This window comes from Heliangelus exortis, chromosome 3, assembly GCF_036169615.1.
Source record: "Heliangelus exortis chromosome 3, bHelExo1.hap1, whole genome shotgun sequence".
Classification (NCBI taxonomy): domain Eukaryota; kingdom Metazoa; phylum Chordata; class Aves; order Apodiformes; family Trochilidae; genus Heliangelus; species Heliangelus exortis.
The window spans coordinates 74,407,980-74,428,263 of NC_092424.1; the positions used below are offsets into that span (position 1 = coordinate 74,407,980).

The 20,284-nt window shown below is 36.6% G+C and overlaps 1 protein-coding gene and 1 long non-coding RNA gene across 4 annotated transcripts in view; one reads left to right on the plus strand and one right to left on the minus strand.

Annotated features, from left to right (window-relative positions):
• Positions 1-20,284, plus strand: part of USP45 (ubiquitin specific peptidase 45) — a 53,776-nt gene that overhangs the window by 26,906 nt on the left and 6,586 nt on the right. For 2 of the 3 annotated variants that reach the window (XR_011725322.1, XM_071741271.1), the window contains 4 exons: positions 11,976-12,063; positions 15,573-15,654; positions 18,702-18,758; positions 20,083-20,226. Coding sequence is in view for 2 of the 3 variants with exons in the window: in XM_071741271.1 (XP_071597372.1) it covers positions 15,628-15,654; positions 18,702-18,758; positions 20,083-20,226 (228 nt within the window). In the remaining variant the exon portion in view is untranslated. Of the gene's footprint in view, positions 1-11,975; positions 12,064-15,572; positions 15,655-16,592; positions 16,685-18,701; positions 18,759-20,082; positions 20,227-20,284 lie in introns of those variants that run through there. The other variant, XM_071741270.1, reaches the window with a different exon arrangement.
• Positions 1,878-20,284, minus strand: part of LOC139794953 (uncharacterized) — a 30,341-nt gene continuing 11,934 nt past the window's right edge. Inside the window, exon 3 of the long non-coding RNA XR_011725328.1 lies at positions 1,878-1,942. This is a non-coding gene — a long non-coding RNA (uncharacterized lncRNA). The remainder of the gene's footprint in view (positions 1,943-20,284) is intronic.

The following is a 20,284-nucleotide window of genomic DNA, read 5'->3' on the forward strand; positions in this document are numbered from 1 at the left end:
ACATCTGCTTTATGTTTTAAAGTTGCAGAGTAACTTGTTGAGCTCCAGGGTTGTGCCTGCTCTTCATGAAATATATGGCCCAGCCCATAACCACTAACTTTCAATGGGCTTTGAACTGAGTGTGAGGGGGCAGAACAGGATGTGGTAAAACTGAAGAAAATAGGATTAGCTTTCAAGTTTTGTTGTGCATTAGCATAAAGCTGAGCTAATATTGCAATGAGTATGGAGGTATTTTGAAAAACAGGGTAGGCTTTTAGATGGGAAACCTCTGCTATGATGCCTGACCTTGGCATCAATTCAAAATTAAAAAGGGTCTAACAAGTAGGGACTTGAAGCAGTACTGAAATGGCATATGGCTCCAGATTGCAAAGAGCTTACAAGCCCTGAAGAAACTCCTGTTTCTTGGCATGGCAAATGTTTACAGTGGTGCTTTGTTAGGTACCTTCAATTATAAAGCAAACAATCTTGCTTTTTAAAACACCTGTAGAAGGTCCATTTGGAAGTTGATACAAATATTTAAATATTGACATTTAATGTAAAAGAAGCTGTAGAAGCAGAGTAATTGGAGGCTAATATAGCTGGATCTCACATTAAAATATTTATAATGCATATTAATTTATTTTCTAGGGTATTATTATATGGAATTTTAAGAATTTTGGCAGCAAGAGAACTACGAGAAAAGTTGCAGCCTCCTACCATGGCATTCCAGGGCAACTGCACTGTGCAGGCATGGGTTTAAACTATAGTATAGTGAAATAAAAGCTTTTAGCCTAGAGCAGGGGCAATTTAATTCTGATAAATCAGTTACTACTTATTCTTTATACTCAAAATTATACTTCGGAAACTAAATATTATATTTTCTTCTAGTACATGTCCCTTCTTTTTTGATTCTTTTGAGCTGTAAAAGAAAATGCCTATAAAATGTTCTTACAGTGATTTTCAGTCAAGCAGCACTGTTCTCTATTTAGCATTATCTTTGTGGAAGAAAACCATATAGGGAAGAAAAATATGTTTTGAGGCTGACTCAGAAATGTGGTTATAAGAAAGTGGGCTGAGAAATGGAAGGGAAGCAATTAAATAAGAATAATAGTTTTTTTCTCTAAGTATTAAAGATAGAAGGAAAAATATGATGGAAAAAAAGAAAAGATAATGTTTTGATCTGAGACTCACCTTAGCAAACTCGTTGTAAAATAACCATGATAGAGTACCCTTCAGATGGCATTGTATTTTTGAAGTGATACCTATTTTGTATCTTCTCTGTGTATTTGTATTTCTTTAGTCAAGTGAGGGATATGCAATATATTGGCATTAAGTCTCAGATATCTAGGTGTTCTTTTGTTTGCTTTTTGATCTTTAAGATGAGTGTGTACTTTAACTACCAAATCAAACTGAAGCATGGTCTGATGAGGGCAGCAGACTTTTGCTTAGACCTGTATCTGTCAGCTTCTGGCATCACTTGCCTTCATCTCCTGCTGCTGATTTCTGTTACCCTTGCAGAACACAAATTAGATATAAATTCTTTGTTAGCTCTAGTACCAGTAAGAAAAATGTCAGCTGTGTCCTGTTAGCAAGAAGCCAGGTGTTCAGGGGCAGTAAGTAGTTACACAGTTATGACAGAAAGTTTTGGTCTTTTGCTTGTTTTCTTATTGATGGTGACACAAGCAAGGAAGAAGGGAGGATTTCAGCAAATTCAGCAGACTGAAGTGGTGGAAGTAGAAAAATGGAAAATCTTTATTTTGGCAAAGTCAAAACATTAATAATATATTAACATAAACAGCATGATTGCAGTTGTCTGTCATGCCATTTCTAGAAAGCCCTTCTTCATCTTTTAAAGTTGGCTTTCTAACTCCTTAGCTGAACTGAGAGAGCATGGCAGGATTGCAGGAGTCCCAGCTAGGAAGAACTCTGTTCCTTCAGCATTCTCTAAACTTCTTGTAGAATCCTTCCAAGATGTCATGTTAGTTGAGTCATCTTAAAGACACACACTACTTGTGGTCTTCATATACATTAGTACAGACTCTTTACTTAAGAAATTAAGTACAAACAGCATCTTTCCTAAAGACATGACAGGATGAATGTGTAAAAGGAAGAAAAAAGAAAGTTTGTTTCTTTTTTCTATGGTATATGACACTACTTTTCCTCAATAAAGGATTTATGAAGCAGATTGGACAGATGGTATAGGCTTTACTTGTCTGTGATACCAAGAGTTGGGCTTGGTGACACAGGAATTTTCTTTTGAGTTTTTATCATGACATCATTAGTTGCTTGTAGCTTTCAAAACACTGAATGGCCATGCAGAACATGGGTGTTTTACTTAATACTTACTATAGTCACTTCCAAATCTTACTAGCTTTCTTACAAGCATGAATGGTTGAAATGTAAGAACTGCCAGTGTAATGGTGTGCTGCTGTTCTTTATATACTTAGATCTGTCTCCTTGTCAGGACTGTTTTACTGTGCTATCTAGCCAAAATGGAATGCAGTAATTTCCTAATAAGATATTTCTCACGTGTAGCTGATCCCTTAAAAACCTGTAAATCCTTTCCCTGTTGACACAATTGGATTATCTGCATAAAATTATATATATAATAATATATATAAATAATAATATAATAATAAATAAATAATATATAAAACATGAGTTTTGATAAAATTGGTTTTAATGAATTTGGGTGTTCTTTTGGTCAATCTTCTAACTGAATGTTGACCTATTTTAATGCTCAATCACTTGACACAAGATATAGTAAAGGTAAAGGTAGCTGCGTAATTTAACACTTGACACTTGCAGTCATTTCCACTTCAATTCTGAAATACCACTTCTGAATTCAGTGTCTGGAACTGCTTTTTTTTTTTTTTAATGCCCTTGTAGGAGTTCAGGACTCCACCTGCTTCACATGTTGCAGTATGCATTTGAGTGGGCATCCTTAGTCAAAAATTTCAAAGAAAATGCTCACTGAAAGAAGACCTAAGTAGGCATGTAGAGGAAGAAAGAGCAAAAAGAGAAGGCAAAGGAATGTAGAAATAGAAATAGGTATGGACAGAGCCTGTAAAAAAAGGGACCAGGTGCTGCCTTGTTCAGATGAGATTCTAAAACCTGCAAGTGAGAAACTCTTGCAAGTGGATGCACGTTTGCTGCTCAAAGCAGCAGTGGGAGAACTGGGACAGAGTCCTTTCAACCACAAATTCTGTCTTTAAGATTCGAGTGAAATCAAGGCATGAAGTTTATTATTTCCCATATGAAAGGGTATTTGTGGTGCTTTTTAAATAAATAACAAAAGAAAAAAAAAAAAGATACCGAGTGTTAATTTTATCAAGTGGTGGAGTAGCCAGGTTGAAGAAGGGGAGAAGAAGAAAAGAAATGGATGAGTCTGAGTCTTTCTACAGCAACTGTTTAGCGTCTGGTACTAATTCATCCACTGTTAATTTTGTTAGTGTTGCAGCTGTCAGATGTTTTGCAAGGACAGATTGTGAGCATAGCTACGGGGCCCTTCTGTTGGTTTTCCACTATGCTGAATATCAGGACTGCAGACTTCTGACTTATCTGGAGACTTAGTGACTAATGCAACACTGATGTATCAAGAGGACATACATTTTATTTCTTTCATTTGTTGCGACTGAATAATTTTATTGGTGGAATAAAGCTTAGATTTGTGTAGGGAGTAGAAGTGGCAGCATGTAAGCATGTGAGACAGTGGTTACAGCATTTAGCTGATTCAAACCTCCATCAATTAATTAATTATAGGGGAATTGTATTACTGCATGAACATGCAGGGAAAAAATACTTGCTAACAAAGATTTTATTGATGATCACAAAATATACATAGGTCCTTCCTCCCCAAGGATTATTCATTCTTCCTTCTCAGGTGCAGAAAGTAGAACTCCAACAGAGCTGGGACTGACAGAACAGAGGTTGTGTGTGGTTGGGGCTACTGATTAGTTTTGGAGGGTAAACCAAACAGTTCTTGGAGCATTTCCTATTTATGAATTCTGAAAAGAAAAGTTAAGGGAAACTGACATAATGTTATACAAGATTTAAGGGGTGAAAGAAACATAATTTTCCTCATTAATTAGGAGAGGGTTTGAGCCTTTAAAAATAACACTACTCTAGAGAAACATCTCTTTTTAGGTAAGATTTCCAACTTGCTTATTTTTCCCATTCAACTTTTACCATTTAAAGATAATAGCAGCAGAACACATGGCTGATGTTTCACTGACCAATTGTGAAGAATTATTTTGCATCCCTGGTTTACTGATGGTGCTGCATCATATTCAGGAATTGTCTAACAGAAGAGATTGAATTGTCTTCTCTGCACAGCAGCAGTTGAAAGATTGCTTGTCTTTGTTTCAGTAAACTTTGTCAGAGTTTCCTTAATTATAGGAACAAGTTGATGGATCAGATGAATGAGTGAATGAGATTTATGAGTGTAAAATAGATTAATTCCATATGTAAGTAGTGTGCATTGGCAGGAATGCACACTTGTTCCTGAGTTTTGTGTTCACTTCTTCCACTTGGGGAAGACCTGTGCAGCATTTTGGACAACACAGGTATTTGTAATGTGTATTTTTAAATGGTATTGGTGAGCTACACAAGCAATGCTTGCAGATACAATAGAAGGAGAAAAACAATAATTAGGTATATTAGCTACGTACCCTTAGTAGCAATGTTCCAGTTAACCAGAACAGAGTGTTACAGGATAAAGCCAGTCTGGGGCTTTAAGGAGAGGTAATGAAAACAGGAAGCTTTCACCTCAAGAGGAATTTGAGGCAGGAGAGGGCATGAAAAGGAGGTATGATAGCAAGAGAAGAGAACAAATGATAAATTAGCTGTGCATATTTAACTGCCCTCAGTTGAGAGTTCAAGAAGCTGTTTTGTGAAAATGAAAAGCAATAGATTTAGAGCCAGGGAGAAAAAAAACCAGCGGGGTTTTAAACGTTTGGTAGAGCTAACCTGTGGAACATGCCATTACAGAGTGCTGTGATCTTAGCAGGACTTGAAAAAAAGAAGAAACAGTTATCCATATAAAGAGAAAACTTTTATAGACATGCATAAAAGCTTTCACTTGGCTGCCAGATAGTAGGAAGAAATTCCCCTTGACAGGTATCTTAATTGCTCAATAGAAAGAGCCATATTTTCCTTTTGATGCTCATTATGTCCATATAAAGCTACTTCAAAGAAGTTCTTTTTGCTGAGGTGCCAGAGAGCTGGTGCATCACAGGAAATGGATGGTGCCTCTTCCATCTTTTGGGGGAAGGTGAGACAGAAAAAAAAGAAAGAAATTAGCCAGCACATCCAAAGGAGAGCTGAGTGCTCTCTCTGTCCATGCCATTGAGACAGGACAGGCATGTCTGGTGTTATTTGTTAGTTGTGTGTGGGAACAAGCCAACGTTTGCTTGGGTTTTTTTATTTTTTTCCTACCAGCCACCTCATGGTAGTAGAACTCAGCCTGTGGGGCAGTTTTGCAATAAGAATAATCATGAGGATTGATTTTGCTGTAAGATTTTGCATTCTTTTCTGTCATAGTGCTGCATACAACTTGGGATCATAATGAGAACATGATGCATGAGAATTGCATTAGGAAGAACTAAACTTTATGTTCTCACTATTCTGTAATGACAGTAAATAAGTATTTGACAGTGTCACTGGAAAGTTAAGTCCTCTGAATTATGGTAACTTTTATAAACAGGCCCTTTGCATGCTTTTTTATATCTTTCATTGGTAACTAATCAGTCTTGGAAGATTAATATCTTCATCTGCAGATAAACAAAATTTCTTCTCTCAGGCTAACATAAGGTAAACATTTTATTTTGCTTCTCTGAAGTGTACTACAGTATTAAATGGGTTCCTCTGCATTTTACACTATTGGAAAAAGACCCAAACAAATAGTATGTTTTATTTTCTGTTTTCAATTACTTACTGTTTCTTAAGTTTTCCAGGTATTAGGCTATCTTCTGCTCAAATATAGTAATTATTGATGGGATGACTTTGTAGAGGATTTTTATAAGACAGTAAAGGCATGGCAGTTCTGTGCTGTATGATTCAATGTCTCTAGTATTGTATCCCAGTTTTGCTTTTGAGGAATAGCTTCATTTCCCTCAAATGAATATATATGGTAGGAATTAAAAGTATTAATGTTTAGACCACTGGTTTTTTGTGGGGTTTTTTAATTATTCCATAGTTTTAATTATTAAAACATTCTAGAAGTAGATAATAATGAAAAGCATTTGTTTAACCAACAGTCAATCAATTATAACTGGTCTCCAGATGAGTAACGAGAGGCTGAATAAGTAGTGTGCGTATCCATGTCACAGTTGTCCTTCACCACTTATGGCCATTAGCAGGAGTTCAACCTGTTCTGTCATTATCCTGCTGACACTGTACAACAGGTTGTATCACATTGGCACTGGCTTCCATATGTCAGCACATCTGTGAGTGGTCAACTCAACCAACCATCTTCAAGTCCCCTACTTTTTTTGCCAAGGATCTTGCTTGAAGCGTATTTTCAAGGAGATGAGAGTGCACATCTTTTAGATGTCAGATTTCTGTGTATCAGCATGGATTAATTCCCTTTTTCTCCCCTCTATTACTGGTTTATAAGTGTAGAAAGTTTCCAGTAAATGCATTGTGTGGTGTGAATTTCCCTCCCTCCTGTTTTTTTTCTCTTATTACTTCCCCTGAAAACAAATGCACTTACCTTAAATGTTTTTTCACTGAACACCATGTACTCAGAATTATATGCAAAACTACATAGTGTGCTACCTAGTACACAAATGACAAGTTAACTATATGTTAAGTAGTGTTAACAATGACATAATTTGTCATTGTTGTACAAGCACAGATAAGCATAAAATATTTTTTCCTTGTAGATGCACTATGTTCTAGTAAAATGAAAAACTGAGAGGAAACAGAAAACTGCTATGTTTTGAGTTATTTTTTTCCTCCTTTTATTTGAACTGATAAAACGGGTTAGAACATATGGGGAAACTCTTTTCCCTTGAAGTACCATTTAATAAATTAGTTTTCATCTGAATTGATTATTGTGTGTTCATCAGTGGGGGGTTACACTGCAAACCATAAGCAGCAGTAATGGTTGGTACATGCGGGGCTTTCTTCAATGTGCATTGAAGATGTAGCTCTCGAGGTGTGTCTGCAATGAAAAATGCCTCCTGTAGCAGTGCTGGAGTTTTTGCTTGCTTCTTTGTCATGTCATTATTCATTTTTTGTTCTTTTTAATATAACGTCTCTCACAGCAGCCCTGCTTCTGTGGACAAAAAAAAAGAAAAAAAAAGAAAAAAAAGGAAAAAAAGAAAAAAAAAGAAAAAGGGAAAAGAAAAGAAAAAGAAAAAAAAAAAAAATAGTAAGTAGTACCTATTGGTACCAAGATCCAGCTTGTGTAAGGGCAAGACTTTGTTTTTGTTGCTTTACGTTGGAGCTAATATGCATATATTGAAAGAGATAGCCTGAATATACTCATTGATTTTCACTGCCTCAGGAAGACAAGAAATTTCTCTTAAATAAAACTGTTGATAATACTGTGGCTAACTCACTAGGTTTCTCAGAATTTAACTGATTTTGGTAGTTTAAAAGAAAAAAAATATTATTTCTTTTCTTAAAAAAAAAAAAAAAAAAGATTCTTGGCCACTCAGTGGAAGAAGCCATGAGTAGCTTGTTTAGCAAATTGAAAAGTAAAAATGTTTGTTCACTTTCCTGTAAAAACATGCATGCAGGTAAGCATTTTTTTTTTTTTTTTAAGGTATTTTGAGTGTTCTATTTCTTCCAAAAGAAAGGCCTGGTTTTCAAAATGTATTTGGTCTTTATAATAAATTTGAAATAAATAATTTGAAACAAAAAGAAAATATATTACTAGAGGCAAACCCCTGCATTGTTTATAATACTAGACAGAGGAATATTTCACGTTTGAATTTATTGATTTTTTTTTTTTTTTACCTTGAAATTATTTTTGAGGTTTACCTGCACATGTGACAAAAAAACAGAAACAAAAATAAAATCCAGTTAGCTTTAGAAAGAATGCTAAGAAAAATATACCCACTGGACAGATTATATTATATATATATAAAAAAACAGAAACAAAAATAAAATCCAGTTAGCTTTAGAAAGAATGCTAAGAAAAATATACCCACTATACAGATTATTATAGTAGGCCTCAAAATTGATCAGCATCGTGAAATAATTTTAAACTAGGGATATTGCTGGCTTCATCTTGAAAAGTTGGTACAACGTATGAATGGGAAAGTATCATATTTGTAAATGTGAACATGTTGTTTTTTGTATGCAAGTCCAGATTTAGTCCACTTAATTTTAGGAGCTGACCTTAGATGCCTCATCACCTTAGATCTTTCTCCAGTTACATCCCAAAATGCCTCCAGTGAGCAGTTCAAAACTGAGATCCTTGTATCACTGTCCTGCCTCTAGCCCAGGGCTGCAGTGCCCTAACTTGGCATCTCAATCTCTTCCCCAAGTTCTGCTGTTGTAGCCACACTGCATGTCTGTGCGTTCTGTTTGCCTTTAATTTCTCTTATTCATGAGCACAAACTTCCAAGGCAAACCTGAGCAGCTTTAGTGTGGAAGTGGGAAAGAAACTCACCTTCAGGAACCCTAGGATAGCTGAAGAACATGGCTGGGAAAGTAAGATCTTTGTGCCTGGAGAAAATACTGAGATGTGTTTACAGCCCAGTGCACTGGGTAGCCAGAGCATGCAGTCTGAGGCTGAAAATTATAACTGGCTGAACATGCATTTAATAAAATTGAATAACCAAGTGAATGGTTGGTTTTTCTGGTTGCTCTGCCAGATTGATAAAATTCCAGTTTGAGCTCTGCTCAGCCAGTTTTCTGCTGTGCTAAATTTTAGAAGGGTGCACAGGGTTATGTCTGCATGTGCTCTTCTCTTTAGGGAGAGTCACAGCTGCAATTTGGTGGCATTACTAGACGTGCTAAAAGACACCCTTTCGAGCCCCATTTTAGATTAATTGGTCCAAGATGTAAAGGGTAACTTGCTGGAAAGACAGGCATGGTTTGTCCAGTGAATTACAGGTAATGTGAGTAGAGAGATGTTAATAGTGAATATTTACATGGTCTCTTTTGGAGCTGTAAGAAGCTGGACATCCAGAAGCCTTCTAGCTATGGTTATCGTAGTAAGGATAACACCTTGAGGATCTATCCAGCTATTCCTAAGTGTATTTTGTAATAATCTGTGTAATCTGTGCCTGCAAAACATGGTATTTGGAATAGATTTAGATGCTTCAAATAATAAGAGGAATCTACAAGTTCTGAATAATGGTTGAGACTACTGAGTGGCTGTCTTAGGAACAGATGCAATGTTACCCCTTCCAGTTGGCTAAAACATCACTGGTGATGATAGAGTCTTAAACAGATATTTTTCCTCTTTTGGCTTATGAGGTCCATGCAGATGCTGCTGATGGCCTGAAAAGGATAAATAAAAGAATTGCCTTTCCATTGGAGCCTTTGGTTTTTGTTTGTCCTGCGTAGTGGAGTGCCATGACACAAACTCAGCCAGTGCCAGTGTCCTTTCTGCATCCCTGGGCTGGCTCTCAGGCTGTCTGGTCTCAGCTGGTGCTATGGCCAGACATCACGGAGGAGGTGGACAGATTGCAGGACAGCACAGTCTGACAGGACAAGGGCAACACCAGATGTGTGTTTCCTAAGGCATGTGGACCCTTGCCTTTGAAACTGTCAGTGTTTAGAGATGAAAAGTTCGGTAGTACGTGGAATTTTATTTTTTTTTTTTAAAAAAAAGCTGTTGCAGTCTTTAGAAATTTAGATCTTTGTTTAACCCGGGTAGCCAGTATATGTTATTTTACAAGGTGAGCTGGTAGCCTGAGAATTTCAGACAGTTCTCTAGTATCAGCCATCCACAAAGTGACGATGTTATTATTTATGCAGAAACAATATAATTTTTCAGTTGCAGCTGTAATGCTTTTTAGCTGGTAGGGATCTCAAAAAGAAAACAAAAAGCTTATCCTTCATTCAACCTAATTGTAAAAAGGAGGGCTGTGACCCATGATTTTGTAAGAAATGCTTATCACTTGCCTCACAAACAATATCACAGCTGGAGAGCTGCAACCTCATAGCTTTCTCCTTCAGGTCACTTCACATACTTAAGGCCAAGATGATGCTTGTTGCCTGCCATTCTGGAGATGGCCAGGGAAATTCCATGGGATTCTGCTATGCAGAAACCAATTCTGGTGGGCTTGGGGCTGCCCTATCTGCCATCCCTGCTTATGGATGTAGCATGGGAATTAGACTTTAAAAGATTTTACAAAGTGTTATAAATTTTGGATGGGAAAGACCACACTTTCCCCATCTTCTAAACCTTATTAGCGTGAGAAGAAAGCATTGTATCAGGATTTTTTTTCCAGTGCTGGCAGTTCAGGTTAGTAAATTAAATGAGTGGTGATAGGAAATGTAGTGGTATTAAATCACAGTAACAGCATGGATCATTCATGGTCTTCCATGAGTTTTCCAGATAATTTGGTTTTGGTGCACTCAAGAATTGAAAAAAAGCTAAAAGTTGTAATGATTCTGTATTCAGCATGCAGTAGGAGCAAAATACTTGACATGCTTCATTGTTTTGGTGGGTATGAAAGGCTAAGAAAAGTTAAGACTTGTGAAATTTGGACCTCTGTGATCTCAGATTTTTTTGCTGTCAAAACCAGTTGATTATAAAATTTCCATAAGCAGCTCAGGAGTGGCCAGGATTCAGGCAATGTGTACCCAGTTTGTTACCTGCCTTTGCAAAGCTGATAGTTTTTGGAATCTGGATTCACATGTATTGTTTCAATCAAAACAACTGTGAGGAGATTTTCTCATTGGTTTTGGGCTCCTTTCATTTTAGGTATGAAGCTGTGTTATATTTGCTTCTGGGAATACTATGTTTTAGTATGAATTTCTCTTGCATGATGTATTGCAGCTTGTTAGACTGTAGAATGGGATTTGGGATAGGGGTATTTTGTGAGTTGATAATTCATGGTGCTAAAAGGTCCTTAAAACCTCTGTGAAGCAAGTGTAAGAGTAACTTTTGTGTAATGACAGAAGAGTTAATTCTTCCTGTCCAAAAAAATCCAACCACAAACCCTGGCTTTTCTGGTTAAAGATGCTCTTAGAGGGATCATAGGCTTAAAGTATGTATTGCCAATATATTTAATATTAGTTGAAGAAGCTTAGGATGAATAAAGGAGTAATTGAGTGCAGTGCAAATTACATATATTAAGGTACATATATCAGGAAATCAGACTATTATAATTTTCTCTTATGGTTTCTTAGTAGCAGCTAAAATTATTTTGATGTGTGATGTTTACCATCTTAATCATTAACTGTTCACTGGGATCACTGAGCTGCAGATTAATGGATCAATTAACTGTGGAGCCTTTTGGAAAAGATGGTTTGACATACTTTAGTTTAAGAACTCAAGAAATCCTCATTTGAATTCTGACCCATGTTTTCTGGTTTTTTTAATGCATAGAATTGTGACTTCATTTCAAGATTGTATTTTTCCAGTTCAGATTATAGTGTGGTTTCTGGTTTACTATACATTGACTGTTTTATGCACATTTGAGATCTCCCCTTGAGAGGGAAAAGGATAACAAGGGAGGTTAAGCACTTTGAAAATCTTTTTTCTCTCTTTTCTGTGACATTGGGACTGTTTGGTGATACAGAAATACTGATGAACTCTGTCAGAAGAGTGTTGCTAGCATGGATGAAACTCTTAATATCAAAGTGGCATTTTAGTCAAGCCATCCTCAGTAGGGTCAAAATGCTACCTAGATGAAAGTGCAGCCTTGTTGGTGTAATTAACAGCACACCAGGAGCTTCCCAAAGTCCCATTAGGTCCAGCAGGGATTGCACCCACTCCATACCCCTGGCATCCAACAGGAGTCTGGTGTAGTCTCATTATGAACCTCCAGATGTCAACCTAAATTTCCTTACTGCTTCTTTCCTAGGGCTCCTCGATTTAAGGGGTTCCAGCAGCAGGACAGCCAAGAGCTTCTGCATTATCTGTTGGATGCCATGAGGATTGAAGAAACAAAGGTAGTGTCTTTGTGTGTGTTTTTAAAGAACTTATTTGGAAACCACTAGTCACTGCTTCAATGTTCTTTGCATTCACAGTGTTTTAAAGATGTACTTAATGGAGCAGGGCTGGCTGGTTGCGTTATCTTGATAAAAATAATTACTTTTTGAAAGAGGATTTAATTATGTTCATATTGATATGTTAATATCTGTGATTGGAATAAAAGTTTAAGTCAGTTGTAGAAAGAGTATGGTAAGTAGATCATTATAGCTTTAGGATTCTGAATTGTTTGTCTTTATTAAAAAAAGTTACAAGAGAAGGAGGAGTCTGAGGAGTCAGGAAACAGAACTTTTGATCTAGCTAGCAAAGTGAATTTTAAAGCTTTGGAAAGAAATTAGCAGCTTCTAACTGTGAGCCTACCTGTAATTTTCATTGAAATCTAGTTCAGTAAAAAAAAAGGACAAAAATAAATCTTGCAGAGTTTCTTGTATCTTTTGAAAGTGTGAAGAACTACTTGTTTGATAAATAAGGCACTGCTTTTCATTATTTAAAATCTATGTCAGAGAATGCTAAGTATATAACCAGTTATATCATAAATGTCCCTGTGTGGTTTTTCTCATGTTTCTTTTGTGATTTCTGCCTCCTGCATTGCTTGAATACAAGAAAGTGTGTGTTTTCTTGCTCGACCATTTAAAATTTCATCTGTCTGACTTAGTCTTGGACTCTTCTTTTTAGATGATATTTTGCTAAATAAGTCTCATCAAAAGGAGGTCCTTAAATCTCATACTGACCAGTGTACTTTCTCTTCCCTCTCATTTAGTAATGTGATAAATGTCATGATCCTGAGCTGAATTATCTTGAGTATGAGATATAAATATGTGTCTAAGCCCAGTTCTTGGCACTGGAGTAGTGCTAAACAAATCCCTGTCCAACCAGAATATTAATATATATTGGTCTTGTCAACAGAACATTTGATCATAAGCAGAACTGAACAACAGGCAGAAACAGCTAAACCTGGGCTTTGTCACTCTTACAAAATGAGGTGTTAAATAGGGCATGCAACACAAGCAGCTTACCTCAGTTAAGAAACAGTTGTGTTTTTGCAGTAGAGGGAAACTTTATTTTGTTGCTTATTTTCATGTCCTAAAGCATGGAGAATATAATTTGCTTCACAAATGAGGATTCACCAAAAACTAAGCAGCTTCTCTAGAGGGTGATTGCACTTTCCCCTCAAGTCAATCTCCTGTTTCACTGTGAATGTGCTATAATTATAACCTGCATTTAGATTTGCCTTTTGGATTGTTTGTGAGTAGAGAACAGTGACAGCTACTGTAGCTGCCACAAAAGAGTCATGGAAGATGGTGAGAATGTAAAGTGATGTTTGGGCAGTATTTCTTTCTGCTGCCCCATCCCCAGGCAGGGATGTTGGTCACTCCCTGGCCTGCAGTGACATCCCTCTGCTGCTCTCATAGTCCATTACTGCAAATAGGTCTCTATCATTTTGGGCTCTCTCTTTTTTAAGAAAAATTTATTTACATATCCCACGTTTTGGGTTTGTAGATAGCATGACAAAAGGTGAATGTCAGGCTGGTGGTGAGCCAGCCCCCATGGCCTTCCCACTGTGCAGGCTCTGTCTGGGCACAGCCTTCCTGCAGCAACGTGTCTGCCACCATAATCCTGGAGCAGGGGTTACAGCCGCTCTCCTCTCTCTTCCACACTGCTTTTAAACTTTACTCTTGGAAGAGGGGAAGAGCCCTGCTGAAAGGACAGCAGGCTGCTTCACCATCCACCTGCAAGAGAGCTGAACGTGGCCATCCCTGCTTCCCTATCCCTACCAGGATTAATTGTTTTTAAAACCTAAGAGTTTTACACGTGATAAACAGAACACGGCATTAGTTGCAGGAACTAACAGAAAATCACATTACACTTTTGTCTCTTCTCCCTGGCTTGGTATCTTGTATCCGACAGGAATGTTAAACTTAACTATCCCTGTTAAAAAAAACGTTAGAAAGTGTGTATTGACACCAGTGGATTTTTAAGATAAAAGCTTATTGATAGTATAATAAAGATGACATAGTGTCTGCCCGTTTCCAGCGATGTGGGCTGGAGATGGTTTCACACCCGGGCCTGAAGTGGCTGAACCCTGCTGCTAATTGATTAATGTCTGCTGCCATTGTCCACAGCACCCTGCCCATTCAAAGACTATGTCTTTCTTTGACCTAAATAAATGGTTCAACGCACTAATCTCAACAAAAGAGTTGCTTATGGCCCTAAACCCATTTATGGTGCTCAACTTCATGAATTACCTATTGATTAGTCCTTTTAGTATATTGTTGGCTTTAAGATGAACAAAGCTGAGCTCGGGGCAGCGGGAGTTAATTCACAAGCCAGGTCACATACTCATGAGGTAGGAGTATGACTTGGTCTGATGGGTGCCTGAACTGGAAACTGAGCCTCTGACGCTGTCTGTCCTCGCAACACTTCTGTAATATATGTCTGGAAAGTGTTATTTGCTATCTGCAAATGAGAGTTATTTATTATTGTTTTCCCATTAGGACACAGGTTTTGAGTTACTTGCAGAAGGTGGTATCACTGTTCGTCTCTAGAATGGAGCTTTGCTTGTGACTTCAGTGACACAGAATTGTAAATGTAATTTACACACCAATGTGAGAGTCTTGTACTTGGTACCAGGACTTGTGGATCAGGGAGCCACCACATCTGATAGGAAAAAAGGGAACATGAGATGAGCAGGCTTCAGTGTTCCCTGGCCACTGGCCTCTTGCAGCCTCCAGCTTCCCTCTGTGTCAGAGTTTGGGCTGAGCTGCCTTTTCATAGAATCATAGAAATTTTTTTGGTTGGAAAAGACCTTTATTTGTACCTGCCTGGGCAGTTCTGCTGCCAGGGTATGTCTCTATAAAATACAGTGTCTCCTTATTCTTGGGCAGCTGAGAAATAAGGGAAAAGCACCCCAGATTTTGGGGTACAGCTGCATCTACCTCTATGTATGTTCTTTCTGATTCTTCTTTAAATAATGCAGTTTTTAGGATTTTTTTTGCAAATGTTGATAATGTTTATATGCATTCATAAGAAGTTTTGTATCTCTCCCAAGGTTTTCTAACATAACTTTTGAAACTTAAAGTAATAAGTGCCCCAATACAGTCATTGTTGTCTAGCTAAGAGACTTTGCTGCCTTTAAGTATTTTGTAACCTAGTAAGTCAGTAATAATCAGTTTTTCTTCAGCATTTCCCCTCCCCCAACAGTGGGATAAAAGAATTTGTAAACTAAAAAGGTTACAGTTTCTTAATAAAACCTCGCTGCAATGGCTCTCTTTATAAGGGGAGGAAATTTTTGGATGTTAAGTTCATGCAGCTTTGCCACTGTTAGTGATCAACTGCACTTTTAATAATTTAAATTATTCTCACTTTATGGAAATACGAGTAGATAAAATCTAATAATATATTCATAGTTTTAAGAATGTTTTAATTTAAAATGCTTGCTAAATGTTCTGTTTTTTTCTTTTAATTACAGCGTATACAAACTGGTATATTAAAAGCATTTAATAATCCAACTACGAAGACAGCAGATGAAGAAACTAGAAGAAAAGTCAAAGGTATGCAACTCCTTATTGAATGGCTTTAAAAATGCACAAGTTTTTCAATACCATTTTCCTCAAAACTGACTGTTGCAAACAGCAGTCTCAAAGACTTTTATTATGTATTATTCTACTGCCACCTAGTGTGTATCAAAAGGATAGAGAGCATAGTATGTGCTTACATCTTTGTATCCAGGATAAAGTCTTCTATGTTATTAATAGTGCTTCTTGTAATAATAGGTAGAATTTACAGTTTGATACATCTTCAAGTTTGTTATATAGCCACAATTACTGTATCACTCAGAAGGGCCACTTCCATAAATGAGACTTTTTTCTGTCAGCTGACTGATACTGTGAGTTTTGATTACAAACCCAAGCTGTTTCAAAAGGAGGCATGTTTTTTCAAACCAAGAGTTTTAAAATTATTTTATGCAAAAGTCCTAATTTGGGGTTTTTTTTTAAAAATTAAGTTTTAATTAAAGTCTTAATAATGATTGAGCTGCTTTGAAAATTACCCTTCCTATATCTTCAACAGTTAGTGCATAGAGATGTATTAGAACAGGCTTTTGTCTTGCTTTTTACAGATTTGTAGTTTCAGAAACCACTTAGAAAGGTGACAAGCTGTCTGTTACTTTAGTGTCTATGTCAGGGCACTGCAATATTATGTATTCAAAAGAAATCTGAGATTTTTATTTAAAAGTCTTCTTGAGAGATACGATATTATTATTCTGTTACAGTAAATGGGGAAAGTAAAGAAAAAAAGGAAATTGTATCACTGAAATATTTTAAAATATTGAGATAGCACAGTATAAGATGTATTAGTTATTGCATTGTGTTCAAAATGTTTTGAATATGTTTAAAATTGTGATTTCACAATAAATCTTAGAATTTTGTTGTACTTATAGTGTGGCATTGGATATGTTTTTCACATTTAAAAAAAGGCAATGTTTTTTCAGCATATGGAAGAGAGGGTGTGAAGATGAACTTCATAGATAGGATCTTTGTTGGTGAATTGACTAGCACTGTCATGTGTGAGGAATGTGAAAATGTAGGTATTCTGGAATTTGGTTTGATGTGGAATAGATCACATACTGGTTTGATTGCATTGTCTTGAAAGTATAAAATTGTACTGCCAATTTTATACTTGTTTGTTTGTCTGTAGAAACAAGACTTTACTGAAAGTTTCTCATTTAAAAATACTTATTCCTTTTTAAAGCATTATCCTCCCAAAACTAAGAAGAGGTGTCCTTTGAATTCAAAAAGAATTCAAGCACTGGGCTTCATTTTACATCTGTCTTAAGGCTGGAGGCTCCAAATTCTAAAATCATCTGTATTACACTCCAATCTTATTTCATATTTTGAAAACATCTACTTAACTTAAAACATAAATCCTCCTGCCTACTTTTCTGGGGATATACCTGAAAACTGGGAATGACTTACTTTGAATTAGTATGAGTGGGGAAATGCTAAAATTACATTTGTTTTTTCTTCTTGGAATATTTTTGATAGTTAATGCTATAAGTCTAATTAACTGCATACTGCTTTCATTATTAATATTACTGACATTTCATCATAAGTGCTTTCCATGATCCTTATGATTTTCTTTAACTTTGGAAGAGAAAAATCTAATTTGCATGACTTTTCTAATTGAATGTTACATTTGTGTTTCGTTTAAAACATTATATTTCATATTATAGAGATTAAGTACATCAATCAGTCGGAATAATTAATCATAGTCCTGCAGTGCCAGATAAACTTCCCAGTGTGTGATGTGCAGATTACACTTCAATGTGCTATTAGTACCAATGAAGAACTTTGACTATATACAAAATAGAGGTTGTATTTTTTTTGTGTGTATCTCATTTATTTTTTCTGAATTGTATTCTGCCTGCAGAGGACCTGGGAATTTGCTAGCTGTAGCCCTTTGAGGAAGAGTGTAGCAGTCACTTTCCATTGCCTGCATTGGCAAAGATATTTTTGACTAAAATGTTTGTTCATGCAGACTTATTCTTTAGAGGAACCTCAGCTTGAACATCGCTCATCAGGCAGTCAGTCGTCACAGTCACAATAATTTTTATCTCATTTTTTGCTTTACTGGAACTTAAACCATGCTGAGTTCTTCCCAGAACAGGTAAAAAAATCAGCCAGTAAGTCCATTATCAAATGTCACAAGTGGAAGATAGTGACGTAAGTGTAAGAGAAGGGCAATGATGAGGGCATGACTGTGTTCAGTAACTTAAATGGACAGCATGATTTTTATTTTTTTTATGGCCTCTTTTTCACAGTCTTTCCAGAGGTAAGGTAAGTCAGTTTCAGAAATGATTTTATAATACCAAGGGAGACAGCTTAAGGAACAGTCTTGGATGAGGTGTTCTAGTCATAAAGGTCTGGAAAGTGCTGAGAGAGAATGGCCCTAGGTATGATTTGTCAGATATTTCCAGTTTCAGCCTAGATTTTAGATGGCAAAATAGAACTTCAGTACAGAAAAAGTTGGGTCTTTTTTCAGTCCACTTTTCCCCAGTAATTGGATTTGTTTTAGTAATTACTAGTGTACGTTATAGTGTGAAAAGTTTTAATAAAGCTTGACAATCTTTTCTGAGAAATCAGGTTAGAATCTGTCATCTGTCAGCAGCCAGTCCTTGCTGCTTAGCAGACTGAGGTCAAATGCCTGTGCAGAAGAGTTCAGGAAACTCTACAAATTACCTTTCTGCAGACTTGTGCCATGTCGAATGCCCACACGGTTTGAAACTGTGTCTGGAGCTCAGAGAAACTGAGCCTCTAGGTTCAGTTCATGCCCAGATGAATGATTTTGCCCTTTATGTCTGTATGCTGAAATTTCATGCAGTGTTAGAAAGAAAATCAGAGCTAACTTAAAACCAAAACCAAACAAATAAACAAAACCCAAAAGAGTTTTTGGGAAGTTCTTCATTGCAGTTTGATACACCTTGTAACCAATGAGCTTTTTGCATAGTTTCGGATAATAATTTGATTTTAAAAAGGGAGCTGTGTGTTAAACCCATATATTGTTCTTTGCATTTCATGTGCATTTTCTCTTTTTCTTCAAGATTTCAACAGTAAAAGAACCTTTCATTGATCTTTCACTTCCTATAATAGAGGAGAGGGTAAGAAACACAATATGTAATAAATAACTACTGCTTCTAGTTAATTGGTTTTACATGCATACCTTTATGAAGATGTTTATGGATATACACATAGTCATTATTTCAAACCTTAAAATATATGCTTGTCCATAAATACACTGTCCTATGTCTGTTCATTTTGATTCCATTTATACATATATTTATATAGATATACAAAGTCAGTGCATCAATTTTTAAATTAGTTCAAACTTGAAACAAATGACCACTGTAATTTACTGTATATGTAGGTTGAGATTATCTTAATTTAGTAGTACTTTTAGTATATACTTACATTAATAGACTGATTCTGAACTTTAAGGTCCAGAAATTTAGATTCTAGCCTATTGGTTTGCAGGTAGAGAACCTGAGCTGAAGTGTACCTACAGGATGAGACAGTGTAAAAATAATAGACTGTGAATATAATTATTCTGGTGTTTCCAGCATTTCACAGAATGCCTCCATTAGCTGCAGAGGAATTGTCTTCCCTTGAAAGCATAAACTCTATTTTTTCAGGACTTGGGCTTTTTATTTGAGTAGCACAGTGGGTTAGGGGACGGTTCTTCCCCCATCCTGCATATTTGCATGCCTGTGTAAGGGAGAGTATTTAATGTAATATTTAATCCTGTATAATATACACTTGTCTCCAAACACCAGCCTTGCTCACAATAAATTCTGCATCTTTACTGCACATTGAGTGCAGATATCTGTGTGAGCTAAAGCTTTAAGAATGCTCTGAGTCTTTGGGCCCCCGTGCTATCTGGCTCACGTGTGTAACATGGGAACTTCCTGGGTTCTCTTTGAGAGGGAGAGATCTGATGGCTTTCAGCAATTGCTGCACTTACTTGAGGTTGTGCATCCCTTTATGGCTGTCTCTTTCCTTGGTAGTTCAGATATGCTGCTGCTATTAACGTGATGGGGCAGCTCCTTCATCCTCTCCTAAGGTGGGAGGCTGCATGAGGGACTGACATATGGGGAGCTATGTCCCCTCTGATAAATTCACATCTATGCATGACCTTATACCATACTGAAATAGATTATTTGGTATGTATTTGTACAGGAACTTTGTATCATTCCTATTTCTAGTGGCTCACAGTTGATCCTGCTAAGATGATGACAATGTGTTTACGATAAGTAAAATTAGAAAGTAGTCGTATACCCAGTTCAGGGGCCAGTTCATTGGGTTTATGGAGGTTACTATTTTCTAAAGTAAAGGAAAAAGTCCTGCCTACATTCATCTTTTCTGAGGGTTGCAAAGGAATACACAATTGGCGTATTTCCTTTCTTAATTTCTTGTCTAATTTCTTAGGTTGCAAAACCTGTGACTTTCGGAAGAACAGGTAAAAGTAAAAGTGTACAAGAGGCAGATCTTGGTCAGTATAGCTGTTCTGCTATCACTACATTGAATAATCAACCAAAAGTTGTCAAGAAACACACTTTAACAAAAGATAAGGTAAGAACTTACATAGTAGCCTTAACCTGTCATCTTGAGTTTATTCTGAAGTTTCTAG